The sequence below is a fragment of the Panthera tigris genome, chromosome X, assembly GCF_018350195.1.
Source record: "Panthera tigris isolate Pti1 chromosome X, P.tigris_Pti1_mat1.1, whole genome shotgun sequence".
Lineage (NCBI taxonomy): Eukaryota > Metazoa > Chordata > Mammalia > Carnivora > Felidae > Panthera > Panthera tigris.
The window spans coordinates 20,198,656-20,221,249 of record NC_056677.1 but is presented as its reverse complement, the minus strand read 5'-3'; the positions used below and the strand labels follow the sequence as shown (position 1 = coordinate 20,221,249).

The 22,594-nt window shown below is 50.1% G+C and overlaps 1 protein-coding gene and 1 long non-coding RNA gene across 2 annotated transcripts in view; both read right to left on the bottom strand.

Annotated features, from left to right (window-relative positions):
* The window catches only part of LOC102948645, a 69,149-nt gene extending 63,055 nt beyond the window's left edge, over window positions 1-6,094 (bottom strand). The window contains exon 1 of the long non-coding RNA XR_445809.3: window positions 6,000-6,094. This is a non-coding gene — a long non-coding RNA (uncharacterized LOC102948645). The remainder of the gene's footprint in view (window positions 1-5,999) is intronic.
* A 7,515-nt stretch (window positions 6,095-13,609) lies between these two features.
* On the bottom strand, window positions 13,610-17,014 carry LOC102964465 (transcription factor SPT20 homolog). Its single transcript, XM_042973934.1, has one exon. It carries the CDS (start codon window positions 16,787-16,789, stop codon window positions 13,610-13,612), a length of 3,180 nt encoding a protein of 1,059 aa, XP_042829868.1. The 5' UTR covers window positions 16,790-17,014.
* Between the last annotated feature and the right edge of the window lie 5,580 nt (window positions 17,015-22,594).

Sequence of the window (22,594 nt, the reverse complement as noted above, 5' to 3'; positions counted from 1 at the left end):
GAGACAGAGACAGAGCACGAACACGGGAGGGGCAGAGAGAGAGGGAGGGAGATACAGAATCCCAAGCAGGCTCCAGGCTCCGAGCTGTCAGCACAGAGCCCAACACGGGCCTCGAACTCACAAGCTGTGAGATCATGACCTGAGCCGGAGTCGGACACTCACCTGACTGAGCCACGCAGGCACCCCACCATCTTAGCCATTTTTAAGTGTAGAGTTCAGTAGCTCACTCTATTCTAAATCATATTCATAATGCCTCCTCTCTTTAACCCATAATCCATCGTGATGATAAATTACACAAGTGAATGAAAATAACTGAAAGCTGTAAAATGGTGAACACCACCAACCGTAAGGCTAAGTAGTCAGCTGGGTGATAAAGCAACCAAGGGACTGATGCCAAAACAGGTCCAGATGATCTCCACAAACTGCCCCAAACACCTAGTCCACATCTAAGGCCTTTACGGTTGAAATTATAACAGACTCCATTATCATTTAAAAAAAAGTCACCAACCTCAGAACACTTTCACAAATCTCCAGGCATTGTTAGTACCAAAGCTGAGGTTGGAAATCTTCGCAACCCGGTTCCACCTCTCACTAGCTCTGTGACCCCGGGCCAGTTATTTCCTTTTTCCCTTTCTGATGCTTAGTTTGTGGGTACATAAATGAACACTTAAAAGATCTACCCAGTGAGCGTGGCCAGACCACAATCTGGGCACACTAGGGCCACAGCAAAGACGGAGGAGAGCATCAACTTGGACTCGGCTGGTGTTGCTTTCACTCTGATTTATTATCAAACCAGCAGATGGATAAAAGCCGCTCAAAGGATAAAAGTGATAATGATCCAAATGAGCGAAGAGATGTAGCTTGTCACGGTGGCCCTAAAAGAGCGAGGAGTCTGCCAAGTCAGAGAAACGAAAAGCCTTGACTGACTGTAGCACTAGGCTGGGGTAGGACCATGACGCCATAGCAGTGGTCTACAAAGTGCGGTCCCTGGACTGGCATTTTTGACCCGGGGATTTGTGAGAAATGCAAATTCTTAGGCCCTAGCCCAGACCAACCGAATCAGGAACTTTGGGGGCGGGGCCCAGCAATTTGCATCTGAAGAAGCAAGCCCTGGTCGGGGGTGGATTGTGATGCCTGCCCAAGCGTGGGACACCTGCACTGCAGCAGGAGACAATTCCTTCTGCCGTGGGTTTCAGCTTCCCGTTGTCGTTTCTCTCCCGGGCCTGCTCACCACCCAGAGTTACTGCGACGACAAAATCCCACGTAGACTTGGTAAATGCTCTGTTATCGGAAGGATCCGTTTTTCTCGGGAGCAATGCTAGGCCGAGAATTTAACTGGTTCTGCCCGGGTACTGAGTGATCAGCCCCACTAAGGGGCGCAAGGTTGGGCTATCCCTTTCCCTCTGGTCTTCGGGGATCACCTTCACTTTTGTTCGTAAAGGAGGAAGAGATGGGATGTCGAGGGCCCGCTACCAGACACCATCTGCCTGAGGAGCAGCCTCCTGGAACATTGTCCCGGCTCACTCAGAGCAGCATTGTCCAACAGAACTTTCTTTGGTGCTGGAGATGTTCTGTAAAGTGTGCTAATCTGCACCGTCCAATACAGTAGCCACTAGCCACGTGCAGCATTTGACAACATGGCCAGTGAAACTGGGCGATTACATTTTACATTTTATTTAATTGTGATTAATTTAAATTTGAAGAGCCACATGTGGAACAGAGTTATACTAAAAAATTATTGACTGTATACCTGCAATTCGAATTTAATTGGGTGTCCTGTGTTTTTATTTGCTAAATCTGGCAACCCTACTTTACAGATTCTCAGTGATATTGACCTTGACTCCTCCAATGGAAAGTCTGATTGAAAGGGTCTCTACCCATGACCAGAGGAAGCAGATTTGACATTATACTGACCAGAAAGGGCACCTGGCTGATGTTCTTCTGGAGACAATTTTCAGAGAAATATGGCTGAGAAAATCAATATAACTGATGACTAAAAAGACAAACTTGTACTATCATTCCTATACTCATACTTATTTCTCTGCAACTGAATCCATCTTCTTGCGAGGTGAGATGGAAAGCAGTAGTCCAGAAAGCCTAACTTAGTCAAGGATCATTCTGGATTTGGGGCATGGTCCTATGTACTAGGACTGCAACAGGGAGAAATGGTACTATGGGTCATGCTACTGATTTATTTAAAACTTTTTTTAAGTGTTCACTTATTTGTTTTGAGAAAGAGAGAGAGACACACACACAAACGGGGAAGAGGCAGAGAGAGGGAGAGAGAGTCCCAGCAGGCTCTGCACTGTCAACACAGAGCCCAACCTGGGGCTCGATCTCATGAATGGTGAGATCATAACCTGAGCTGCAGTCAAGAGTCAGACCCTTAACTGAGCGAGCCACACAGGCACCCCTATGCTGTTGATTTTAAGGCAAACGCTACCCCCTTCATTACTTAATCCCTTAATCCCCTCAGTGAATGACTACCATATTAAAGTCATCATAGGAAATGAAAAAAAAAAAGACCCAGAGTCTTTCCTTATGACTATACTTAAGCTTTGCTTCAAAAACAAATCAAAAAAATATATATATAGCAACTAGAATACTGCCAGTTCTCAGGAACACTTGATAATATTTTCCCTACAACCCTATAATTTCAAGATGTGATCAAATGGAGGTGCCTTTATATCTCCATTCACTCTGGCCCTCACTCTCTGCCATAACTAGCTCATCTCTGGCATCTTGAGGTCTCCAAGCTCATTCCTGATGTAATAACATATTATTTTACAGTTACTTATTAAGTAGATATTTGATAACATCATTTTTAACTAGAGGAAAGGATTTGGAAATTGGCACTCGTTCCCCAGGAATAGCAAAGAAAACACACATGGTGTTTTTATAAAGTAAATGGTGTTCCAGAAGGCAGACTGATTCTTGTAAAACCCAGGCCCCTTCTGTTTCCAAGAATGTCCAGGTCAAAGAGTAATGATCACGGTTTTTCCCTTTCAGCAGGTTTTAATGTAACAAACAACCAGCAGGTTTAAAAACAAATCTTAATAGCATTGTATCTAGACCATCACCTTTGATATTCTATTTTCTCTATTGCTTAAAATACTCACACGGATATATATTTAGCTTTGGAGATCTGGCGATTTGGGAACCAATGGGTCTCTGGGAAGAGATTATTAGGTGATCATATTGCTCTCTGCCTCCTCCACCCTCCCCCGGGGTCCTTCTCTGTCTCTGCTACCCACTTCACTAAGAAAAGGTATTGAGACTGGGAAACAGTCTCAGAGAACCTGCCAGAGAGAATCTGCCCAAATTTTTGAAGGGGCTCCTCTAAAAATAGCTCAAGTTTAAATCTGAAAATGGGGCAGTCACCCTCGAGGGCTGCCATGTAACTGGCACACAGACTGTGGTTCTCAAAGTGTGGGTGGTCCCTGGCCCAGAAGCAGCGGCAGCATCTGAGAACTTTCTAGAAATGCTAATTCTCAGGGCTCACTCACGCAGATGTATCTGGATGACAGCAGTTACCCGAGTATTCTATCCTTCTTTTTTTCTTTTTTAACCTTTCATGCTTCTCTTTCTTTCTCCGGAAGCAGCGCCCCCCTCCCTCAGGCACATTCAGACCTTTCCTCAGTCAGAGTACAGCAGCATTCTCGAAGCGTGGTCCCAGGACCAGAAGCATCAGCCTCAGCTGAGAACATGTTAGAGGTGCACGTTCTCGAGCCCCACCCACTCGGGTCTACTGAATCAGAAATCCAGAGGGTGAGACTCAGCGGTCCGCGTTCTAACAAGGCCTCCAGTGATTCTGGATGCACACCAAAGTTTGAGAAACGGTGAAGAGTAGTCCCTGCTATTTTGCCTATTCTGTGACTTGGAAGCTTGCCCAAAAAGCCCTGTGATTTTATTCTCATGGGATTTTATTCCTTTGTCAGTCTGCCTTATCCTCGAAAAAGTATTAAAAATTGAAAATTCCATCCACAGTATTATCTGCAGATACAAAATCTACGTTTCTCAAGAGAATTCATTTCAGGAAGGGTGTCTCAGCAGGCCGCGTGGGCTCTGTGCGATGGGAAAGCCATCGTGGAGAGCCATGGGTCGAAGATGCCTCCTTTCCCCCTTGATGTAGGTAAGAGAGTGTTGCTGTCGTTGTTATTGTTGTTTTAATCAAGTTGGTAGAACAGTTTGCCAAGATTTGGATCTACTGGAGCATAAGAAACCATTCTCACAGCCCGTCCACCCACGGAAGCCTATCTCTGGGGAGACATTTAAACTCTCCATCTTTAACTTAGAAGGTTAGTGCAAATTTAGCTTCTCAATCGTTTGGTACTATGGATGCAAAGGTAGAGGTATCTTTCAAGTCAATGGGTATGAAAGTCAGGTTTAATCCAGTCTCTCCCCCTCCAGTCCCTCCTTCACATTCCTGCCGGACCAACTGTGTTAAACCAGCTCCAATCATAGCATTTCCCTCCAGGGGTGGCTCCCCAGTACCTACCAAATTAACTTCCTATTTCTCACCGGGCATTCAAGACTGAAACTGTAGATCCTCAACTGAATCATATGAAACTGCCATTTTAATTGGGCAAAAATGGTCGAACATCACCAATTTCATGTGGTTCAACCTGTTATCCATTTCATATTTAATTTGTTAAACTTCTCTATGACCTTTTTCTTTTTTCTATTTTAAGATTTAAGCTTCTTGGACTTGTAATGCTTAATCTTAAAACTGCCACCCCAACTGCTGGTGAAAAATCTCAGAAAAAAATGTTGCCTTCCTACAGGTACAGAGAGGCAGACGCTATTGTGTGGCACAAAGCCAGTGCCATGTCATAAACTTAGAACTGGAACATTTACTCAAGTCTCTGTCCCACCGTCCTGGCCAGGATGGTGGTGTGAGTAAAGGCCATGATCCTGTTTTGTTTTCTGTTACTATAAAGCTGTCCTTTAGAGTGTTATTTGTAGAGAAACCTATCTCTTAAGATACGTGGATATCAGAGTCGGTTGCTATGTGTGGTAAAATAGAACCCATAACGTTCCTCTTAGGTGCACAACATAATGATCTGACATGTGTATACACTGCAAAATGATTACCGCGGTGAGTCTAGTCAACATCGATCACCGCATGTAGTTACCAACTGTTTTCCCTGAGTAACCTTTAATCCCACTGCAGATGGAACAGGTGCCTGACTCCACCAAGTATGAAGCAAAAGGCCTTGCGTGTAAGCATGCTCTCAGTATTTAAAAGATGACACTGAAGAAGTCTCCCACAACCAGTATTAAGGGATATCTTGGGTCTAACTGACCCCTAAAACCAAACCATTCTTCTTCCCCACTGCGGGAAGTCAACAACATCCCTGCACACCTTGAAGATTCTAGGGTCTGGCTCATCACTACACTGTAAGAGTTCTTGGTGATTTCCAGCCACGTAGATAGATGAGCCTGCCAATAGTCTGGCCCCTGGTTCCCTTGACCTTCTCTTTTCCAGTGATTGTGTTCACCACCTGCACCAGGAGGCCACTCCTGTGGTTTTACCCTAGACCTCATCAGTACCGATGACCATAGGCCCCCATAATTGCACCTTCAAATGCCACACTCTCCAAACAACGCCAAAAATAGTAATTTCAAAATAACTCTGGTTTCTCAGAGTGTAAAGAAGATGCATAGCCCCAAATACCACTTCTTATAATCACCCGCTTCCCCCTCCACCTCTGGCACAGAAGCTCCAACACTTCTGTGAAGAGCTGCTTAGAACCCAAGAGTAAGCCTGCTGGGTGGGGGCGGGGCATGAAGGGATTTGCTGTGAAGCTATTTTTGCGTACCACTTCACAACTCTTCCAGAACATCTTTTTCATATCAAAGAATGCCCCCCATAGCGGTAATAGGGGTGGAGGGCGAAAGCTTCCCGAGCTGCCCCCGCCCCCCACCCCCACCCCCCCCCCCCCGCCGCCTTCGCCACGGGCTTCTCACTCAAGTCTCAGACACTTTAGAAAACTCACCCCAAACATTCCTTCGAAAAACTGTCCCACCAGCTATAGACCTCTGCCCATTCCCATTGGAAACTGGAACGGCAAAGCCAGAGACCCTGGATCGAGACGACAAAAGGCGGCCGGGAAGCTGTGGGTGCGTGCAGGCGCGTACGTGTGCGTGCGTGTGTGGGCGTGCGTGCAACAGGACTTGTCCGGTGGTGCCAGAGCTGCTAAAGCCCAACGCTGCGATCAGGAAGCATCAGGTGCGCCTACATGCTGAGGAGGGGCTCCAGCCTTCCAACCCAGCAGACGCGTGCTCTCAGACAAAAAGACTGAGAAATGGAACAGCTGGCCCCCATTACGGCTCCCTGCGACCTCCACCCCCCACTCGCCACCCACCAACCTATGTCGACACGACAGGGCCGGGGAGGACAGGGAGGGGAGCTGAGTGTTCCTGGTGAGAGGCTGCTTTTTCCAGGGGAGAGGAGATGTACCGGTGCCCTCCTGCTCTCCCAAACCGAGAGACAGGTAAGGGACAGCCCTGAGAGAGCTGCTCGAGGGCAGTGGGAAGGTCTGCAGGACAGGCAGGTTGGCACCCGGTTTCCTGCCTGGACCCTCGCTGAGCTGCACAGACCCGCAGGCCCACTCTGCGGCCCTGGGAGCTCTGGGCGAGGGAATTTTTGCCCGGGCTTAACAAACACGCTCACTGATGTGTTGTGCGTGAACCTGGAGTCTGGTGCCCCCTGGTGGTCAAGAAACATCTAAACGTCAGAAGCTCCAAAAGTACTGAGGCGTAATGTGCCTGAAAAGAAAATGGGACCATCACTCCCAGCCTTCAGAGCTGGGAAACGGACCTTAGCAGTTCCCAAAGCTCCATGTGGAGGAGCACAGGGCTTACGTAGAGGGCTGTCCAGGAGATGGGAGACAGAACCGGCAGAAGGGCGTGGGAATCAGCAGGCAAAGCTGCCCTTTGCTGAGGGATGCCCCGGGGAAGGAGGAACCCAGACGAAAAACAGCACGGCCTCCAAGGCAGAGACCCCCCACCCCCACCCCAACCCGCCGACCTGCAGGGCACCTCACAAGATCATGGCATCAGACCTGGAAAAGGACCATATCCACAGGAGTTCTCTGTCTCCCTTCTCTGACCCTAAAACCAGAAGATATAATATTGGGATTGGGATTGGCCAGCTTTACCAACCAAGATAACCCTCCAAGTTATGAGATATGTCCAAGGTGTCATTAAAGAATGGGAAAAGAGGCTTGGTGCCACACAGTTGAAAGCAGTGATTGGAAAAAAACAAGAGTTACATGTATACAGTCCACCACTGAGTTGAGACCTGTCAACACATCAGTTACATGCACCCAGGCACAGGCATGGATTTAGAAGGACACGGAAAATAGCAACTGTGCCACTTACTACTTGTACTGCTTCAGGCCAGGCCTATCTGACCCTCAGTTTCTTCAGTCCTCAGGGGATAATAATAGCTAATGGGCAACGTTATTCAAAGATTAGAGGCAGGGTATGTAAACAAAGAGAAGCTACTATGTATTTATATATTTGTTTGCCATGGTAGGGAGGCATTAGTTTCCCAGTTTCCTTTGACAAAAAATTTGAAGCAGTCTATGAAAAAAGGTAAAAAGAACTACTAAAATAGAAAGAAAGAAAAAAAATTTTAAAGAGCAAGGGAATGCTGAAGAGCTAACCATAAATGTAAACGTGGTGGTTCCAGCTTCACATTTGGTTTTGAGTTTCCTGTCAGCTGAAGTGAAAAGGGAAACCTGAGAACTTGTACAATTCCCGTTACCAGAAAGGGGCAGGGTCGCTGCCTTCTCAGGGGAGACAAGCTCTTCTGGGCTCCAAATTCGAAAAGCAAAGCCTCAGCAGGAATGTTTCCGCACTGGCTTGTACCTTACCTGAAACCTTGTCTATTCTTTACCACAGGGTTCCAAATGCCCTGAACTACTAATAGAGAAGTAGATTAGTAATTGAGACCGGGCCAAAGTACTGAAAGTTGATGGGCCAGATTTCTACACTTCAGAGCATGGTGGTATTCTCCAGCAATTCTTACCCCACAGTTCTTCAAATGCTTTCAGATGTGCTGTCCCTCAATACAATCCATTGCAAAATCACCCAAAGGACATTTAGACCCACCACTTCCACCCCCAAGGAAATGTTTCCATTTGTAACTCAAGCAGAAGCTTTAGACTGATGACAAATGAAAGCAAAAGTATAGATGTATTTTTAGATGAAAGAGCTAAATTCAAAAGGCTCTTCTCTTTCCAGAACCAATTCAGCCCTCTAAAGGCCACACCGCTCTCCCTTCAAGGCCAAGGTCACCTTTCAGGAGCATTAGCACATGAAGTAAACAGCTTTTGCAAAACAGTGCCACAGGTGAGCCTTCCCATCCGAAGCGCAGAGGCACCGCAGCTAATCTGCATATGCTAACTCGAGTTACCGGGGAAGAAGCCCGAATAAGCCACCGTCCTCCCTCACCTTTACTTTCATCCCCACATAGGTTTTGCTTTTACCATATGGTAATTATTTCCAAATCACAAGTGCAAACACTCACTCTGATTGGAAAATTAGCAGATTTCAAACTCGGGTAATTTGTCCCTAATGAGGAACTTGTTGAACTGAATTTAACAATTAACTCGCACACCCTTTGCTGCCTGCGGCTTATGAGAGTGAAGCGGGAAAGAAGGAAGGGCAAGCCGAGGGCCAGGCCTGGCAGGACTTTGGCACAAGACGAGGGTTGGGATGGGGCAAGGTGTGTAATGGGGTTGTGGGAACATCAGGAACTTGACTGTTCAAATGGATATATATAGCCAATCACAAACATATGCCAAAGTAGGGGCGCCTGAGTGGCTCAGACGGTTAAGCTTTCGACTTCGGCTCAGGTCATGATCTCATGATCTCGGGGCTCTGTGCTGACAGCTCCGAGCCTGGAGCCTGCCTCCGATTCTGTATCTCCCTCTTTCAGCCCCACCCCTGCTTGCGCTCTGTCTCTCAAAAATAAATAAATGTTAAAAAAAAAAAGTTTAAAAAAAACAAATATATGCCAAAGTAGTGAGAATAATATGGTGAGCCTCCATGTACCCATCACCCCAGCTCCCACAATTACCAAGTCATGGTTGCTCTGACTTCATCCATGCTGAAGAGCAAGAGATCAAGAAAATGGACAGGGAAGAAGAGTGAAACAGCAGGGGGTGGGTCTCCTGCCTCGAATTCCCAAAGGTTCCAAGATCTCTAGGGGCAGAGGTGGGATGGGTGAGTATAAACTGCTGGGAGGGTTTCAGCCCCCTTCATTAGCATTTTGAATCTGGCAGGGCAGACCCTGGGAAAGAGCTGACCCGTTTTCCGGGTCTCTGCTACCCCGCCCTGCCCCAGGGCTGGGGTCGCTTGTTCTCTCCCCGCGGCTCCAGGTCCAGGTGACCAGAAGCCCTGAGCGTTTCTGGGAGCTCTGGCGGAACACACAGTCAGCAATGGTCACCCCCCTCCAACCATGTGCTCCGATGGTTGGTTCCTGCCTCTTCTCCAGCACTGGTGCCAGTTCATGCCTGAGGCTTAGTCTCTACGATCTGCTCTGCTGTTTGTCCCTCTAGAACTGCCCTACCCGGGCGCCTGGGTGGCTCAGTCGGTTGAGCGTCCGTGAGTTCGAGCCCCGCGTCGGGCTCTGTGCTGACTGCTCAGAGCCTGGAGCCTGTTTCACATGCTGTGTCTCCCTCTCTCTGACCCTCCCCCGTTCATGCTCTGTCTCTCTCTGTCTCAAAAATAAATAAACGGTAAAAAAAAAAATTTAGAACTGCCCTACCAAATTGGCACCATAGGTAGATGTGGCAACTGACCACGTGAAACGTGGCTAGTGAGACTGAGGAAGTATTTTTTTTTTACTAATTTAAATTTAATAACTGGTCCTTGACCCAATTATTGGAAAACTTCTAAGTATATTTGGAAGGTGAATCTACATTTTCAACCGTAGAATCTAAGTACAGATCAAGTATTTTTGGTGAAAATCTAGCATCTGACTTGAGAAAGGCTTTAACTGTCTGGATTTTGAAGATTTAGTAAAAATGAAACAATGTAAAATATCTCATTAAGTATATTATTAATTACATGTAGAAATGATAACCTTTTCCATCTATCAAGTAAAATTAATTATTAAGGGCAATTTCTCCTGTTTACATATTAAAATGTGACTACTAGAAAATTTCAAATTATATATCAGGCCCAAATTATACTTCTACTGGACAGCGGTGACCTAACCAGACTCCTCCCTGCACTTGCAGAGAGCCTCAAAAAATAGAATCTGTTGCCAAAGTTCTTCCTGTGACAGAGGCCCCAACTGCCAGACATGTCCTGCTATACTAGCCTCACCTGGATTTTCCTGGATGACCATCTCCTGTGTCATCTTCTCTGCTCCCTGTGCATTCTGAGGCCACCAACTTTCACACAACCATGGCCTGTGATGGGCCCTGACCTCATAAAGACAGAACCTGCGTGACCTAATTTCAGACTAAGATGATGAATTTGACCTGGGGAGGGAAGAGCCTCCAAGCTCTCAAGATACTCAAATCAATGTAAAGGTCCTTCACAACACACAGCCAGTTAATATCCTCAAAAGGGAACCTGGCTGAAGTTGCAGCCTACGGAAGGATCTTTACAAGGAAATAAAGGCCACCAAATGGTGATTTGACACAAAGCTGAATTTATTTGCTTGTCCAGGAGGGGAGCATCACATTGCTCAAGCACAAGTTCAGTTGGTGTCTCCCTGCAAAATGTTCAACCTTGAACAACACGGGTTTGAATGTATGGGCCCACTTATATGCAGATTTTACTTGATACATGCCACACAATATTTTCTCTTCCTAATAATTGCCTTAACATTTGATTTTTTCTACTTACTTTATTCTAAGAATACAGTCTGTAACGCATATAACGTACAAAATATATTACTCGACTGTTTAAGTGATCGGTAAGGTGTTTGGTCAACAGTAGGCTATTAGGGATTAAGTTTTTGGTTACGCAAAAGCTACACACAGATTTTTGACTTCGTGGGGAATCGGCGCCCCTAACCCCCACACGGTTCAAGGGTCACCACTACAAAAAGGGCCAGATAGAGGGCAAAAGGAAACAAGTACATCGAATCAGGTGAGATTCTGAGCACGGGTGTCTAGCTGGTTCCCAAGGCCTAGCACACACTCTCCTGAGCAAGTTCACTTCTTCAAAGCGCAGCCACCACACCCAAAGATGTCCACGATGGGTTACACAAAGCTCTCGTGGGCTCCCTGTCACTCACGTGGCACATCTGACTTGTTTGCTTGAAGTTGGCCAAAATCCTCCCTCGCCAGGATCCGTAGCACATTAGTACAGCCGGGTCGATCACGTGGGAGTCACCCACCGGTTACCCGCCTTGTCACTCATCTCTTTTGGAACTGCCAGGCCACATTTCCCTTCTTTCTTAGGGCAAGAGGCAGGGACACATGCGTGTGTACGTAGAAAACAAATTTTATGTGGACAGGTTGCCCTTTGGAAATGGCAAGGGAACAAAACAGACGAAGCTCTCAAACGCCAATGATCCTGGCAACACCGTTCACAACGCCCAAAGGCTGGAAGCAACCTCCGTGTCCATCAGTGGATAACGGAGGAGCTAAATGCGGTCTGTGCTGACAAGGGACTATTATTCAGCCATGAAAGAATGGACGAAGCCCGATCCGTGTCACACCGAAGAGGAACCTTGAACACTAGGCCAAGTGAACGAGGCCAGACAAAAAAGGTCACATACCATTTGACTCCATCATTGGCAAGCATCTAGAACAGGAAAGTCCACAGACCAGAAAGCAGATTGGTGTTTCCGGGGCTGGGGGAGGGGAGGACGGGACCCCCGTGCTAGTGGCTACAGAGATTTCTCAGGGGTGATGAAAACGTTTTGGAAATAGAAGAGGTGGTCGCACGGCAACGTGAAGGCATTCAATGCCACGCGGCCGTAACTTTAAAATGGTTCCTTGTCGCTTCTGTGAATTACACCTCAATAAAAAGAAAGGCGAAAGAGAACGAACTTCGGGGATCTGCTGAGCCCCACTGACACAAGACAGAAGGAACAGACACGAGGGAGCAGGGGCTGCCGAACAAGTGATGATCACCGGGAGGGGACAGGCAGGAATGGGTGGGGGGCCGGGGGGGGGGATTCCACGTCAGAAGTGACCAAGGTAGCAAACGCTTGAAAAGCAAACAAAGAAAACTCATTTTCAAATGTTTAGCTGTTCAATTTCTGCAAATAACCTGGAGTTCTAAAACAAGCAAATGATTTGATAGGGAGAAAGCAAAGACCTCCCACAAGTGCCTTTTCAGGCCCAGTGATTGTACCTGGAGGAGAAGGGCTGAGCTCAGCCTGTGGACCGCCCCCAACACGGGCGCCCCTGAGCCACTCTGCACGTTGGGAGGGCTCCCACATCCTCCATATGAGCCTGACAAGCATCATCTTTTGGTAGTTTTCACAGTTTCTTTCAAAACTAATTCGTAAGGATTGCATTTAATACGCTGCACGCGAACCTTTTTGACACACACCAAACGACGTTCTTCTGAAAGGTGTTTCTCCTATTTAACAGGTCACTTCAGGGGCGGCTGAAGTGGGTGGCTCAGTTGGTTAAGCACCCGACTTCGGCTCAGGTCATGACCTCACAGTTTGGGGGTTCAAGCCCCGCCGTCGGGCTTTGTGCTGACCGCTCAGGGCCTGGAGCCTGCTTCGGATTCTGTGTCTCCCTCTCTCTCGGACTCTCCCCCCACTCGTGCATTCTCTCTCTCTCAAGAACAGATAAACATTAATAGGTCAGTTCAGTACCGATTATGTGCAGTGACACCATTAAAATTTTTTTTTAACGTTCGCTCATTTTTTGAGAGAGAGACAGAGAGATGGGGGCGGGGGGGGGGGGGAGCATGAGCAGGGGAGGGGCAGAGACAGAGGGAGACACAGAATCTGAAGCAGGCTCCGGGCTCCGAGCTCTCAGCACAGAGCCCAATGCGGGGCTCGAACTCACAAATCGCGAGATCATGACCTGAGCTGAAGCCAGACCCTTAACCGACTGAGCCATCCAGGCGCCCCATAAAAACCTATGGCCTTCCCGTCCACGCTACAACGCGTCAAGGGTGAGCCTTGACGGTGACGACGTTACGCTAAGTGAAGTAAGCCAGTCACAGAAGGACACCTCCTGTTCCACGAGTGCACTTTATCCGAAGGCTCTAAAGCAGTCACACTCGCGGACACAGAAAATGATAGCGTGCATGCCTGGGCTGGGGGAGAGGGAAATGGGGAGCTGGTGCTTGACGGGGACAAGAGCGTCGCTTCTGCAGGATGAAAGCAATTCTAGAGACGTGCTGCGCAGCAGTGTGAACGTACTGAGCACTACTGAACCGGGCACTTCGATCACTTTCAGCAAAACGATCCCAGTTTCTTAAATCACTGCCTTGTTTCTGTGCAAAACTCACGAGGTTGTGCTTCTGTACAGAGTTCGTACATCTAAAGGTAAGATGCTGCTGACACATTAAAAAAGCAAAAACCAAAAAACCCCAAACGAAGGAAAACCTCGGAGTTCACCTGGGCCGACGCTCTGGTGTTTTTAAAAAGAGAGGAAATAAGCGAGACTCAGGATCTGGGAGGGGAAGGCGGGCCTCTGTTCCTTTTACCTTCGGACTGGCTTGCGGCCCGCTGGTCCCAAGAAGGCTGAGCCGTCTGGGTGGCTACTGTTGTCACGGCCACCGGGTGCTGCAAGATTCTGTGCTGTTGCGCCTGCTGCTGTGGCCACGGCTGCGAGGCAGGGGACAGCTGCAGCGTGTGCCGAGGGCCGCTCGGCCCGGCTCTTCCCTGGTTCTCTGCAGCACAGCCAAGCAGAGACAACACAGCTGCCTGGGGCTGCAGCAAACTCCCCTGTCCCTGTCCCCGTCCCCGTCCCCGTCCCAGGCGGTTCAGGACAACGGCTTGCTGAGCAGGTGAGGCCGTGTCTGGAGGGGCTGGGCCTCGGGCACCAGGACCCCGTGGCACTGGCTGCCAAGGACCAGAAGCGGAGGCTTGCTGAAGTTGTTCCTGTGGAATCAACTGATAGAGCCGCTGCTCTGGCTGCTGCTGGGCGTTCAAAGGGGGCGAACCTTGCGGAAGCTCCAGCAGAGTCACCGGCTTGAGGCCTGAAGCATTTTTTAAAAAAAACTGAACGCGGACTGGAGACGCAGCCTGTGCTGCAGTGCGCACTGCATTTGGTGGCCGAGCTCCCGAGGGCAGGCTGCCGGGCTGGATTCCCGCAGGATCTGTGGCCCCAGCGGTAGAGCCCTGCCCGGGGCTGGAACCCCTCGCCAAAGCCTGGGCTCCACAGACCGGGCCCGCCAGCTGGATGATGTTGAGGCCAGGGGAGCAGGCCGTGACCTGGGTGGCCAGGCTTCTTTGTGATGAGCCGGTAGTGGGTAGGGTGGCCGCGGGAAGCATGCTAACTTGAGTCACCTGTTTCGAAGAGGGCTTCTGGGAGCTGGCCGTGACCGGGGGGGCCAGGGCTGTCTGTGACGAGCCGGTAGTGGAGAGGGTGGCCGCGGGAAGCATGCTAACTTGAGTCACCTGTTTCGCAGAGGGCTTCTGGGAGCTGGCCGTGACCGGGGGGGCCAGGGCTGTCTGTGACGAGCCGGCAGTGGACGGTGTGGCTGCAGGAAGCATGCTAACTCGAATCACTCTGACAGGGGATTGCTGGGAGTTGGCCGTGACCGGGGGGGCCAGGGTTGTCAGTGATGAGCCGGTAGTGGAGAGGGTGGCCGCAGGAAGTATGCTAACTTGAGTCACCTGTTTCGCAGAGGGTTTCTGGGAGCTGGCCGTGACCGGGGGGGCCAGGGTTGTCTGTGATGAGCCGGCAGTGGAGAGGGTGGCCGCGGGAAGCATGCTAACTTGAGTCACCTGTTTCGCAGAGGGCTTCTGGGAGCTGGCCGTGACCCGGGGGGCCAGGGTTGTCTGTGATGAGCCGGCGGTGGACGGTGTGGCTGCAGGAAGCGGGCTAACTCGAATCACTCTCACAGGGGATTGCTGGGAGTTGGCTGTGACCGGGGGGGCCAGGGTTGTCTGTGATGAGCCGGCGGTGGACGGTGTGGCCGCAGGAAGCGGGCTACCTCGAGTCGCTCCCGCAGAGGACTGCTGGGAGTTGGCCGTGACCGGGGGGGCCAGGGTTCCTTGTGGCGAGCTGCTGCTGGACAGGGCGGCTGCGGGAAACATGCTCACTCGATTCACGTCCACAGACGAATTCTGGGAAAGACTCGGGGGCTGAGGAGCAGGAGCAGGAGCAGGAGCAGGAGCAGGAGCAGGAGCAGGAGCAGGAGCTGGAGATTTAAAGAAGCCGCTTGCCTCCACTGGGGTGAAACTGTTGCCTGACCGAGTCCCTCCTGAGCTCCAGGAAAGTCTGAAGCGTAGAGGTGGATGGCTGACTCCCTTCCCCAGGACTGAAGACCAAACCGACACCGTCTCAGGCTGTGCTGTTTCTTTCCCGGGAGGCGGCTGGCTGAGGCTGGCTGAGCCACTGGAGCCGTGTGACGCGGCGGCGGGACACTTGGCCTTGCGCTGGACCAAGACAGCTGACCGAATGGCTTCCGTCCCAGCATCCGTCTTTGAGCCAGGCCGGACACTGTCTGGATGGTCGTCTGTGGAGGAGTGCGGAGGAGACCCCTGTCCCTCACGTCTGGCTTCTTTGCAGGGCCTTCTTCTTCCAGACAAAGGTGGGTCATCCGGCGGCTGCATGGAAGTCAGCTGCGCTGTCTGAGACTCGCCGCCAGCTTCATAGCCCAATACGGAATCACCTTCTACCTTGTGGGCTGGCCAGGCCGTCGGTGGCGAGCCATCGTATCTGGCGGACTTCTTCCCTCTGGCGTATTTCTGCACGTCCACTCCAGAAGGTACGGCCAAGTCACAGGGTCTCTGTTTCCACATATCGACGCAGTTCCCCGCTTTAGAAATTTTGAGGTCGTGCTGCGGACCTGCTTGCCTTTCTCTGCTTTTCTTGCAAGAGGCCCATACTCTCAGCTCAGGAGGAGGTGGACGATGAGACAGCTCCTGCTGCCGGTTCAGGGAGGGTGCAGAATACCTCTTGAAGCTCCTTTTCATGGGGCCAGTGTTCATCTTTTGCTTGTTATAGAGCAGCCTGTTTGCAGTGCAGGCTACTGATACAGAAGGATCAAGACACAGCGGTTCGGCCGTAGCTAAGATCAGCTGGCTCTCCAGCAAAAGCCTGTCTTCCTGGGTCCAGGTCTGGTCATCGCTGCTCATGGACTGCACGTCGCAGGCTAACGTCTGCATCGTTGGCCGCAGGAGAACATGCCTGCTCGCGTAGCCGGGAGGTTCCCGACTGCACTGCCTGTAGTCCCGTACCTGGGCTATGACACACCCAGAGTGAAAAAAGTTAACCTGAGATTTTTCCAGGAGATCCACCAGAGCAGGAGGTAATTGTTCAGCATCCAAGTATTCGAGCAACTCCCCTTCTTCATAAGGCAGTCGAATGGTCTCCGAATAGGATCCATTTTCGCCCTCGAGCATCAGCGAATATCCCTCCTTTCCTGGGTATAGGTTGACCACTAAGCACGGCAACGACTCTCTCCTCAGGAGCTTCTCCAACAAGTTCACGTTGCTTCTTAATTCCTCCGTAGCCTCAGGCTCTTTCCCGCATTCTTCCACATATAGGTCATAAAGTTTTTCATCCAGAGATGCTCCCCCACTCGCTGAGCCTTTCCTTTTAGGAGGCCTCTGCTGGGCACTGGCAATGACATACTCCGCACGGTCCAGAGCTCGTTCTAAAGCCTGCTGCATCGTGGCACAACAGGGGCCCTAAAGAGAAGGGCAAGCGCAAGTGCAAGCGCCTTGAAGAGCCGGGTGAAGGTCCCGTCTTTCACGTCGAGCTAGAGGTAGAGTCTTGCAGACGCCGCCACTCCACAGTGCAGCCACCAGCCTAACTTCCAAATGGACGGCAAGAAACGCGCGCCGGGAAAGCACCGCACGACATACCTGCGATCTGGGTATCCAAAGCCAACAACACGTGTCGGAGCCGCCACCGCGCGGCTCTGGAGCGGCCGCGGGCTGGGCCGGAAGTGGAGGTGAGCCCCCCCGCCCTCCCCCCGCCCCCCAGCTCCCCCCTCCCTCCCGGAGCAGCCGACTACCCGCTCCTGCGCATGCGCGCTCCCTGCAGGCCGCAGGCGTCAGGCTCAGGCGTCAGGCCTCAAGCCTCATCCTATTGTTGCCTGCGCCTCCGGGCCACGAGGCCCCGCAGCCTGCACTTCCGCTGCTGCCGCAGGGCCGGACCTTTCCTTTCCCCGTAACGCGGAAAGCACGCCACCGAAGCAGAAGCAACGGCCCGACAAATAACCTACTTTCTGCCACGGTTCGAGTCCACGCCAATTCGCGCAGGAATGCGGCTGTCGGGGAAGCGGCGCAAGCTGTGCGCTTCTCTTCTTGGCCAGCGCCTCACCCAGAATTGTGCACGGTTTCTGCGTCTCCCGTCGGGAACGGCAGGGCTGCTCCCGGTGCCCGTCGCCGCTGTGGCACACCCCGCCCCCCACCCCCCACCCCCAACCCCCAACCGCGAGTCCGCGTCCGTAGCTCCTGCCTGCCTACGTGGAGGCTCGCCGAATCTAATCTGGTGCAGGCGTCAGATGTCCTCCTTCCTTGAATCTGCCACTGATCTCCTGCCTGACGGTCGTCAGACGTGCACCTGGCATGCCTTCCTGACACTTAAGTCTTTAACTTGTTACTTCCCCGTGTGTCACAGGAAGGGCGTTTTTACACACGATGCGGTAGGCAAGTCGTATTGTCTGTGAATTGCACTTCAGGATTAAACTATTTGTTGGGAAAGGTGCTTTGCATGTGATGGAGCCGGGGACTGTTGTCCCGGCTGATGGCAGCGCACTTCCGCGATCACCCTCCCTGTGAGACCACCGCCAAGGTCCTAAGGATGGCTTTGGGGTGAGGTGTGCGGGTCGTAGATCGCGGATGGGCCCTTGTTTTCCACTAACGTTGTTGCCTTGAGGTGTGCCGGCCTTTTGGGACAGGTTTTGAAAAGAGTCTCTTGACGTTTGTGTGAGACGTGGCGATAATAGGGGTTCATGGAAAAGCCTCACAAAGGAAAAGAAGACAAGACAGATCGGCGAAAGTCCCGAATTTCACACAACTATGAAATCAACGTGGGTTGGGGCGCCTGGGTGGCTCGGTCAGTTAAACGTCCCACTTCAGCTCAGGTCATGATCTCACTGTTCGTGGGTTCGAGCCCCGCGTCGGGCTCTGTGCTGACGGCTCGCAGCCTGGAGCCTGCTTCGGGTTCTGTGTCTCCCTCTCTCTCTGCCCCTCCCTTGCTCGTGCTCTGTCTCTCTCTCTCTCCCTCAAAAATAAATAAAGATTTTTTAAAAATTAAAAAATAAAATAAAATCAATGTGGATTTTAACCAATGGCAATTATGACAATTACATGAACAGTAGATACATTGTATTGAAAGAGGACTAAAGCCTTTTTCACTCAGAGCTCCTGAAAGATGACCCTGGTTCAGGGACAGACAAGAATACTTTTCTACTTGCATATCAACCATCTTTGGGCAAACGGATACTTGGGGAGCGCCTCAAGGGGGCTTGAAATCAAGTTTAGTCTCTTAACTCTTTTACACATCCTCCCCGTGTCTCTTTTTCCCACCCCCCACCTGCCCGAAATTAGGCTAAGTACCAGACTGGACGGCCAAAGCATAGTTTTCTTTCTTTCTCTTTCTTTCTTTCTTTCTTTCTTTCTTTCTTTCTTTCTTTCTTTCTTTCTTTCTTCTTCCTTCCTTCTTTCCTTCCTTCCTTCTTTCCTTTCTTTCTTTCTTTCTTTAAATGTTTATTTATTTATTTTGAGAGAGCGAGACAGAGAGAGAGAGAGACAGAGAGAGAGAAAATCCCAAGCAGCCTCTGCTCTGACAGCACAGAGCCCAACGACACGGGACTCGATCTCACAAATTTGTGAAATCATGACCTGAGGCGAAATCAAGAGTCAGGCGAAATCAAGACCGAAGCTCAGTGGGAGAAGTTGGCCATCCCTTCTCGGTGCTGCAGAGACGCGTGCTCCGTGGTATATCTGGCTGGACGGACAAGCGAAACGGTCCTCCATCCGAGTGAAGCGGCCAGTTTCGTGTGAGTTGTGTGTGTGCCGCAGCGTACGCGCACACTCGCGTCACCTCTAGAGCCACCACGGCCCAAGACGGAGGTTGTGGCCTGCTCCTTACCCGTCATCACGTGAACCCCGAGGCCTCCTGGCCACAGGTGCACTGCTCGAGGTTCTCAGCCTGGCCGCGCGTGTATCCGAGCGTGCGTCAGTTGGCCTGGCAGCGCTTAGCGCGGTTGTGGTTCAGCCATCCCCTTCACTTGCGCCCCCTAATTGCCTGGTCTTGCCACAAGATGGGGGGTTTAAAAAACAATTGCTCTGAGTGCACACTGTCCTTGGAGCCTTCCAAGCGCGTTAATGAGCACACTGGCTGATTATAAGGACTCCGATGGCTGCCCTCCCCTGCAGCCGCCTGACCTAGATGCACACGCTGAGAAAACTCATGGCCAGCCTAAGATATGCTCGTGGAAGAAGAGAGTTCAGTTAATTGCAAGGTAATTGAGCTAATTTACAACTAGCAAACTGGTGTGTGCCATACCCATCGAGGGCTAGCTCTAGATTTTGCCACCTCTCCCCTGCTGCAGCTAGTTAGAGGCACCGGCCAGAGAACAGGGACCTCAGGGAGCACGTGAAGGTGAGGACACGTTGTTTGTTGGCCTCACCTCTGGTTAACCCTCCATCGCCTGCCCTGAGACTTGATGTGTCTTTCCCGTGATCAGGCCCCGAGTCCCATTACAGCAAATCCCTTGGGGATGCTGTAGCTCTGGGAGATCATGTGACTCAAGGCCCCTCCCACAGCCTGTTACAAAGATGGAAAGGCAGCCCTTATTCAGAAGCATCACGACAGGTCTAGGCACCCCTGCAATGGGATTTCCCGGGGTGGGGGCGGGGGGAGACAGATGGGGCTCAGCTCCGAATACAGCATGGGCACGTGGGAACTTGTGGCCAAGGAGCAGGGTGCAGGTCAGTGGGTGGAAAAGGACTAAGAGGAAGCATCGCGGGTATGGGGGATGCTGGCTAAACAGACCCAACAGGATTCTGTACCAAAGACAGGCCAGGGTGATCAGGCATCGCCTGGGGGATGGTGGAGGATGAGAAACGTGATCAGGAATGGAGGTGGGGGGGGGATTCTGGTTAAACGGACTTAGCAGGGTTTTTGCCAACACTGGATTCTACAGGGAAGTGCACAGATGGGCCTGGGAGAAGGTTCAGGGGCCTGACGAAAGTTTGGTCAAGAAAAGAATCTCTGCCATCCTGGCTGCCTGTCTGGCTGAGTCAGTAGAACATAAGTCTCTAGATCTAGATGTCTTGAGTTCAAGCCCCACATTGGGCGTAGAGCTTATTTGTATGTAAAAGATCTTAGGGCAAGCACAGTTCCTAAGAACTACAACCAGACTTGGGATTCAGTAAAGGGCCCTTGAGCAGCTTCATTCCAATGAAGCAATCTTGAACTGACAAGCTAGGTATTAGTCAACCAGTCCACCCTCAGGAAACTTGCCGGCTTTGCTTCCATAAGTACCACCCATGCTTTTTGTCCAAGAGGGTCACCATGTGAGCTGTTCTTCCTTGTGTGGTTTCTAATTTGAGTAAATCCTCATGGCTTCAGTTGTCTTTGAAGTATTCCTTCACAGTTTGGGGACTCTGTCACATAGGACATAAGCCTGCTGGAGTTAGTCAGGTTCTTCCTATCTTGTCCAACAGTGAACTCAACCTAGAGCTGTGTCTCAAAGTCTTCATATTTCCTTTATCGTTGTTCCCCCCAAAGGCTGTATGCAGGGAAGCCTGGGATGGTCTGAATCATCCCAGTCAATAACTGGAAAAATCAAGGAAACCCCCCAGAATGAACCCACACAAAATAGAAAAGGAAGATAAACTCCAAAACTTATTAAAACAACAACTTGAGTGTGTTTTTTCCCACACCTGAAGAAAAACCACTTCTCTAGTACCCAAAACAATATTGTAGGGAAGGAGACACCTTTCCTCTACTCTCTCAGACCCTCTGTCTGTGGCCTGCTAATTACACTGGCAAAAGGCAGATTAACGGGAGGAAAGGTTTATTACCTACGTGATATGGGTGCCTCACCGAAAAAGAAATGAAGATCCCAAGGAGGCAGTTAGACCCAGGAACTTATATACCATTTTAACAAAAACAAAATGAGTTTGTGGAAAAGGGACGAGACAAAAGAAAAGAAGTTTGGGCTTCTGGGAGCAGTAAGTTGTGGGATGGTAACTATATAGGGGCAACAAGTGAAAGATAGGGGTTAGTTAGTAAGGGCTGTTCCGCTGGTACACCTCAGGGCTGACTTTCTGTCTCCAGTGGTAATGGCTGTTCTCCTCTAGAATGGGAGAGGGAGGGGAAACACCCCCACAAAGGGAAACTTATGCCCTAATTTGAGGTGGATGTGGGGAGGACAGACAACTATTTCTTCTTTTGTAGTTTCTTACCTGCTTTCAGCTCAGAACAATTCTTATGTCAAGGTGGCATATTTTGGCGTGGTACGTTATGGTTTCCTTCGATGTGTCTTACTTTTTCTACTTATAAATTAGCTGTATGCTTCCACTCCTAGGAGGTGATTGAAATGATAGTTTTACATTTCTGCCTCTTAAAATAAATGGTTCTTAACTTAAAACACCCCTTCTAAGCAGGCATATAGCATTCTCTGTCTTCCCATCCCCAATGTATTTGCTTGGCAAAGGTACAGAATGCCCTGCCCCCAGCACAAGCTCCCCTTTTCTTCATGTTTCTTCTGCTCCCCCGGCCCCTCTACACTCTCACTTTTCAGTCTTCACATACCTCCCCTCACAACATGCCCTGTCCTCCCATCAGCTGGAGCTTCACAAAGGGTTAGAGAGCCCAGGAAATAGTATAAATTCCTTTCAGTAAAACAAGAGATTTTAATGATTAAATTTTTTTTTTCTGAGACCGGAAAAAGCTACCACACACGTCTCCTTTGTGAGGGAGAATCAATTTAAGATTTCAGTGAAAAACCTTTCTTGTCCATCAATGAATGAATGGATAAAGAAGCTGTGTATATACATACAATGGAATATCGTATTGTATTGTATGGGGAACTGGAGGAAGATGGCCAAACTTCCAGTTATGGGGCACCTGGGTGGTTCAGTCAGTTAAGCATCCGACTTTGGCTCAGGTCATGATCTCATGGTCCAGGAGCTCGAGCCCATCATCGAACCCTGTGCTGACAGCTCAGAGCCTGGAGCCTGCTTCAGATACTGTGTCTCCCTCTCTGTTTGTCCCCCGCTTGCTCTCTGTCTCTGTCTCTCTCTCTTGAAAATAAATGAACATTTATAAAGTTAAAAACACACACACACACTAGAGGAGTACTCATCTCAATATTAGGCTCTACCAAACAATCTAAAGCAGAGAAACTTGCTGCATTTCTATTTTTTGAAATCACTGTCATGGAGACCTCATTGATCGTATTCCAGTATCTCACAGATGACTGTGTCCGTGACTCCCAGACCAGTGAATAATGG

Bases quoted from the DNA above. Each gene is read 5' to 3' on its own strand.
- LOC102964465 (XM_042973934.1), bottom strand. From the start codon at position 16,789: ATGCAGCAGGCTTTAGAACGAGCTCTGGACCGTGCGGAGTATGTCATT.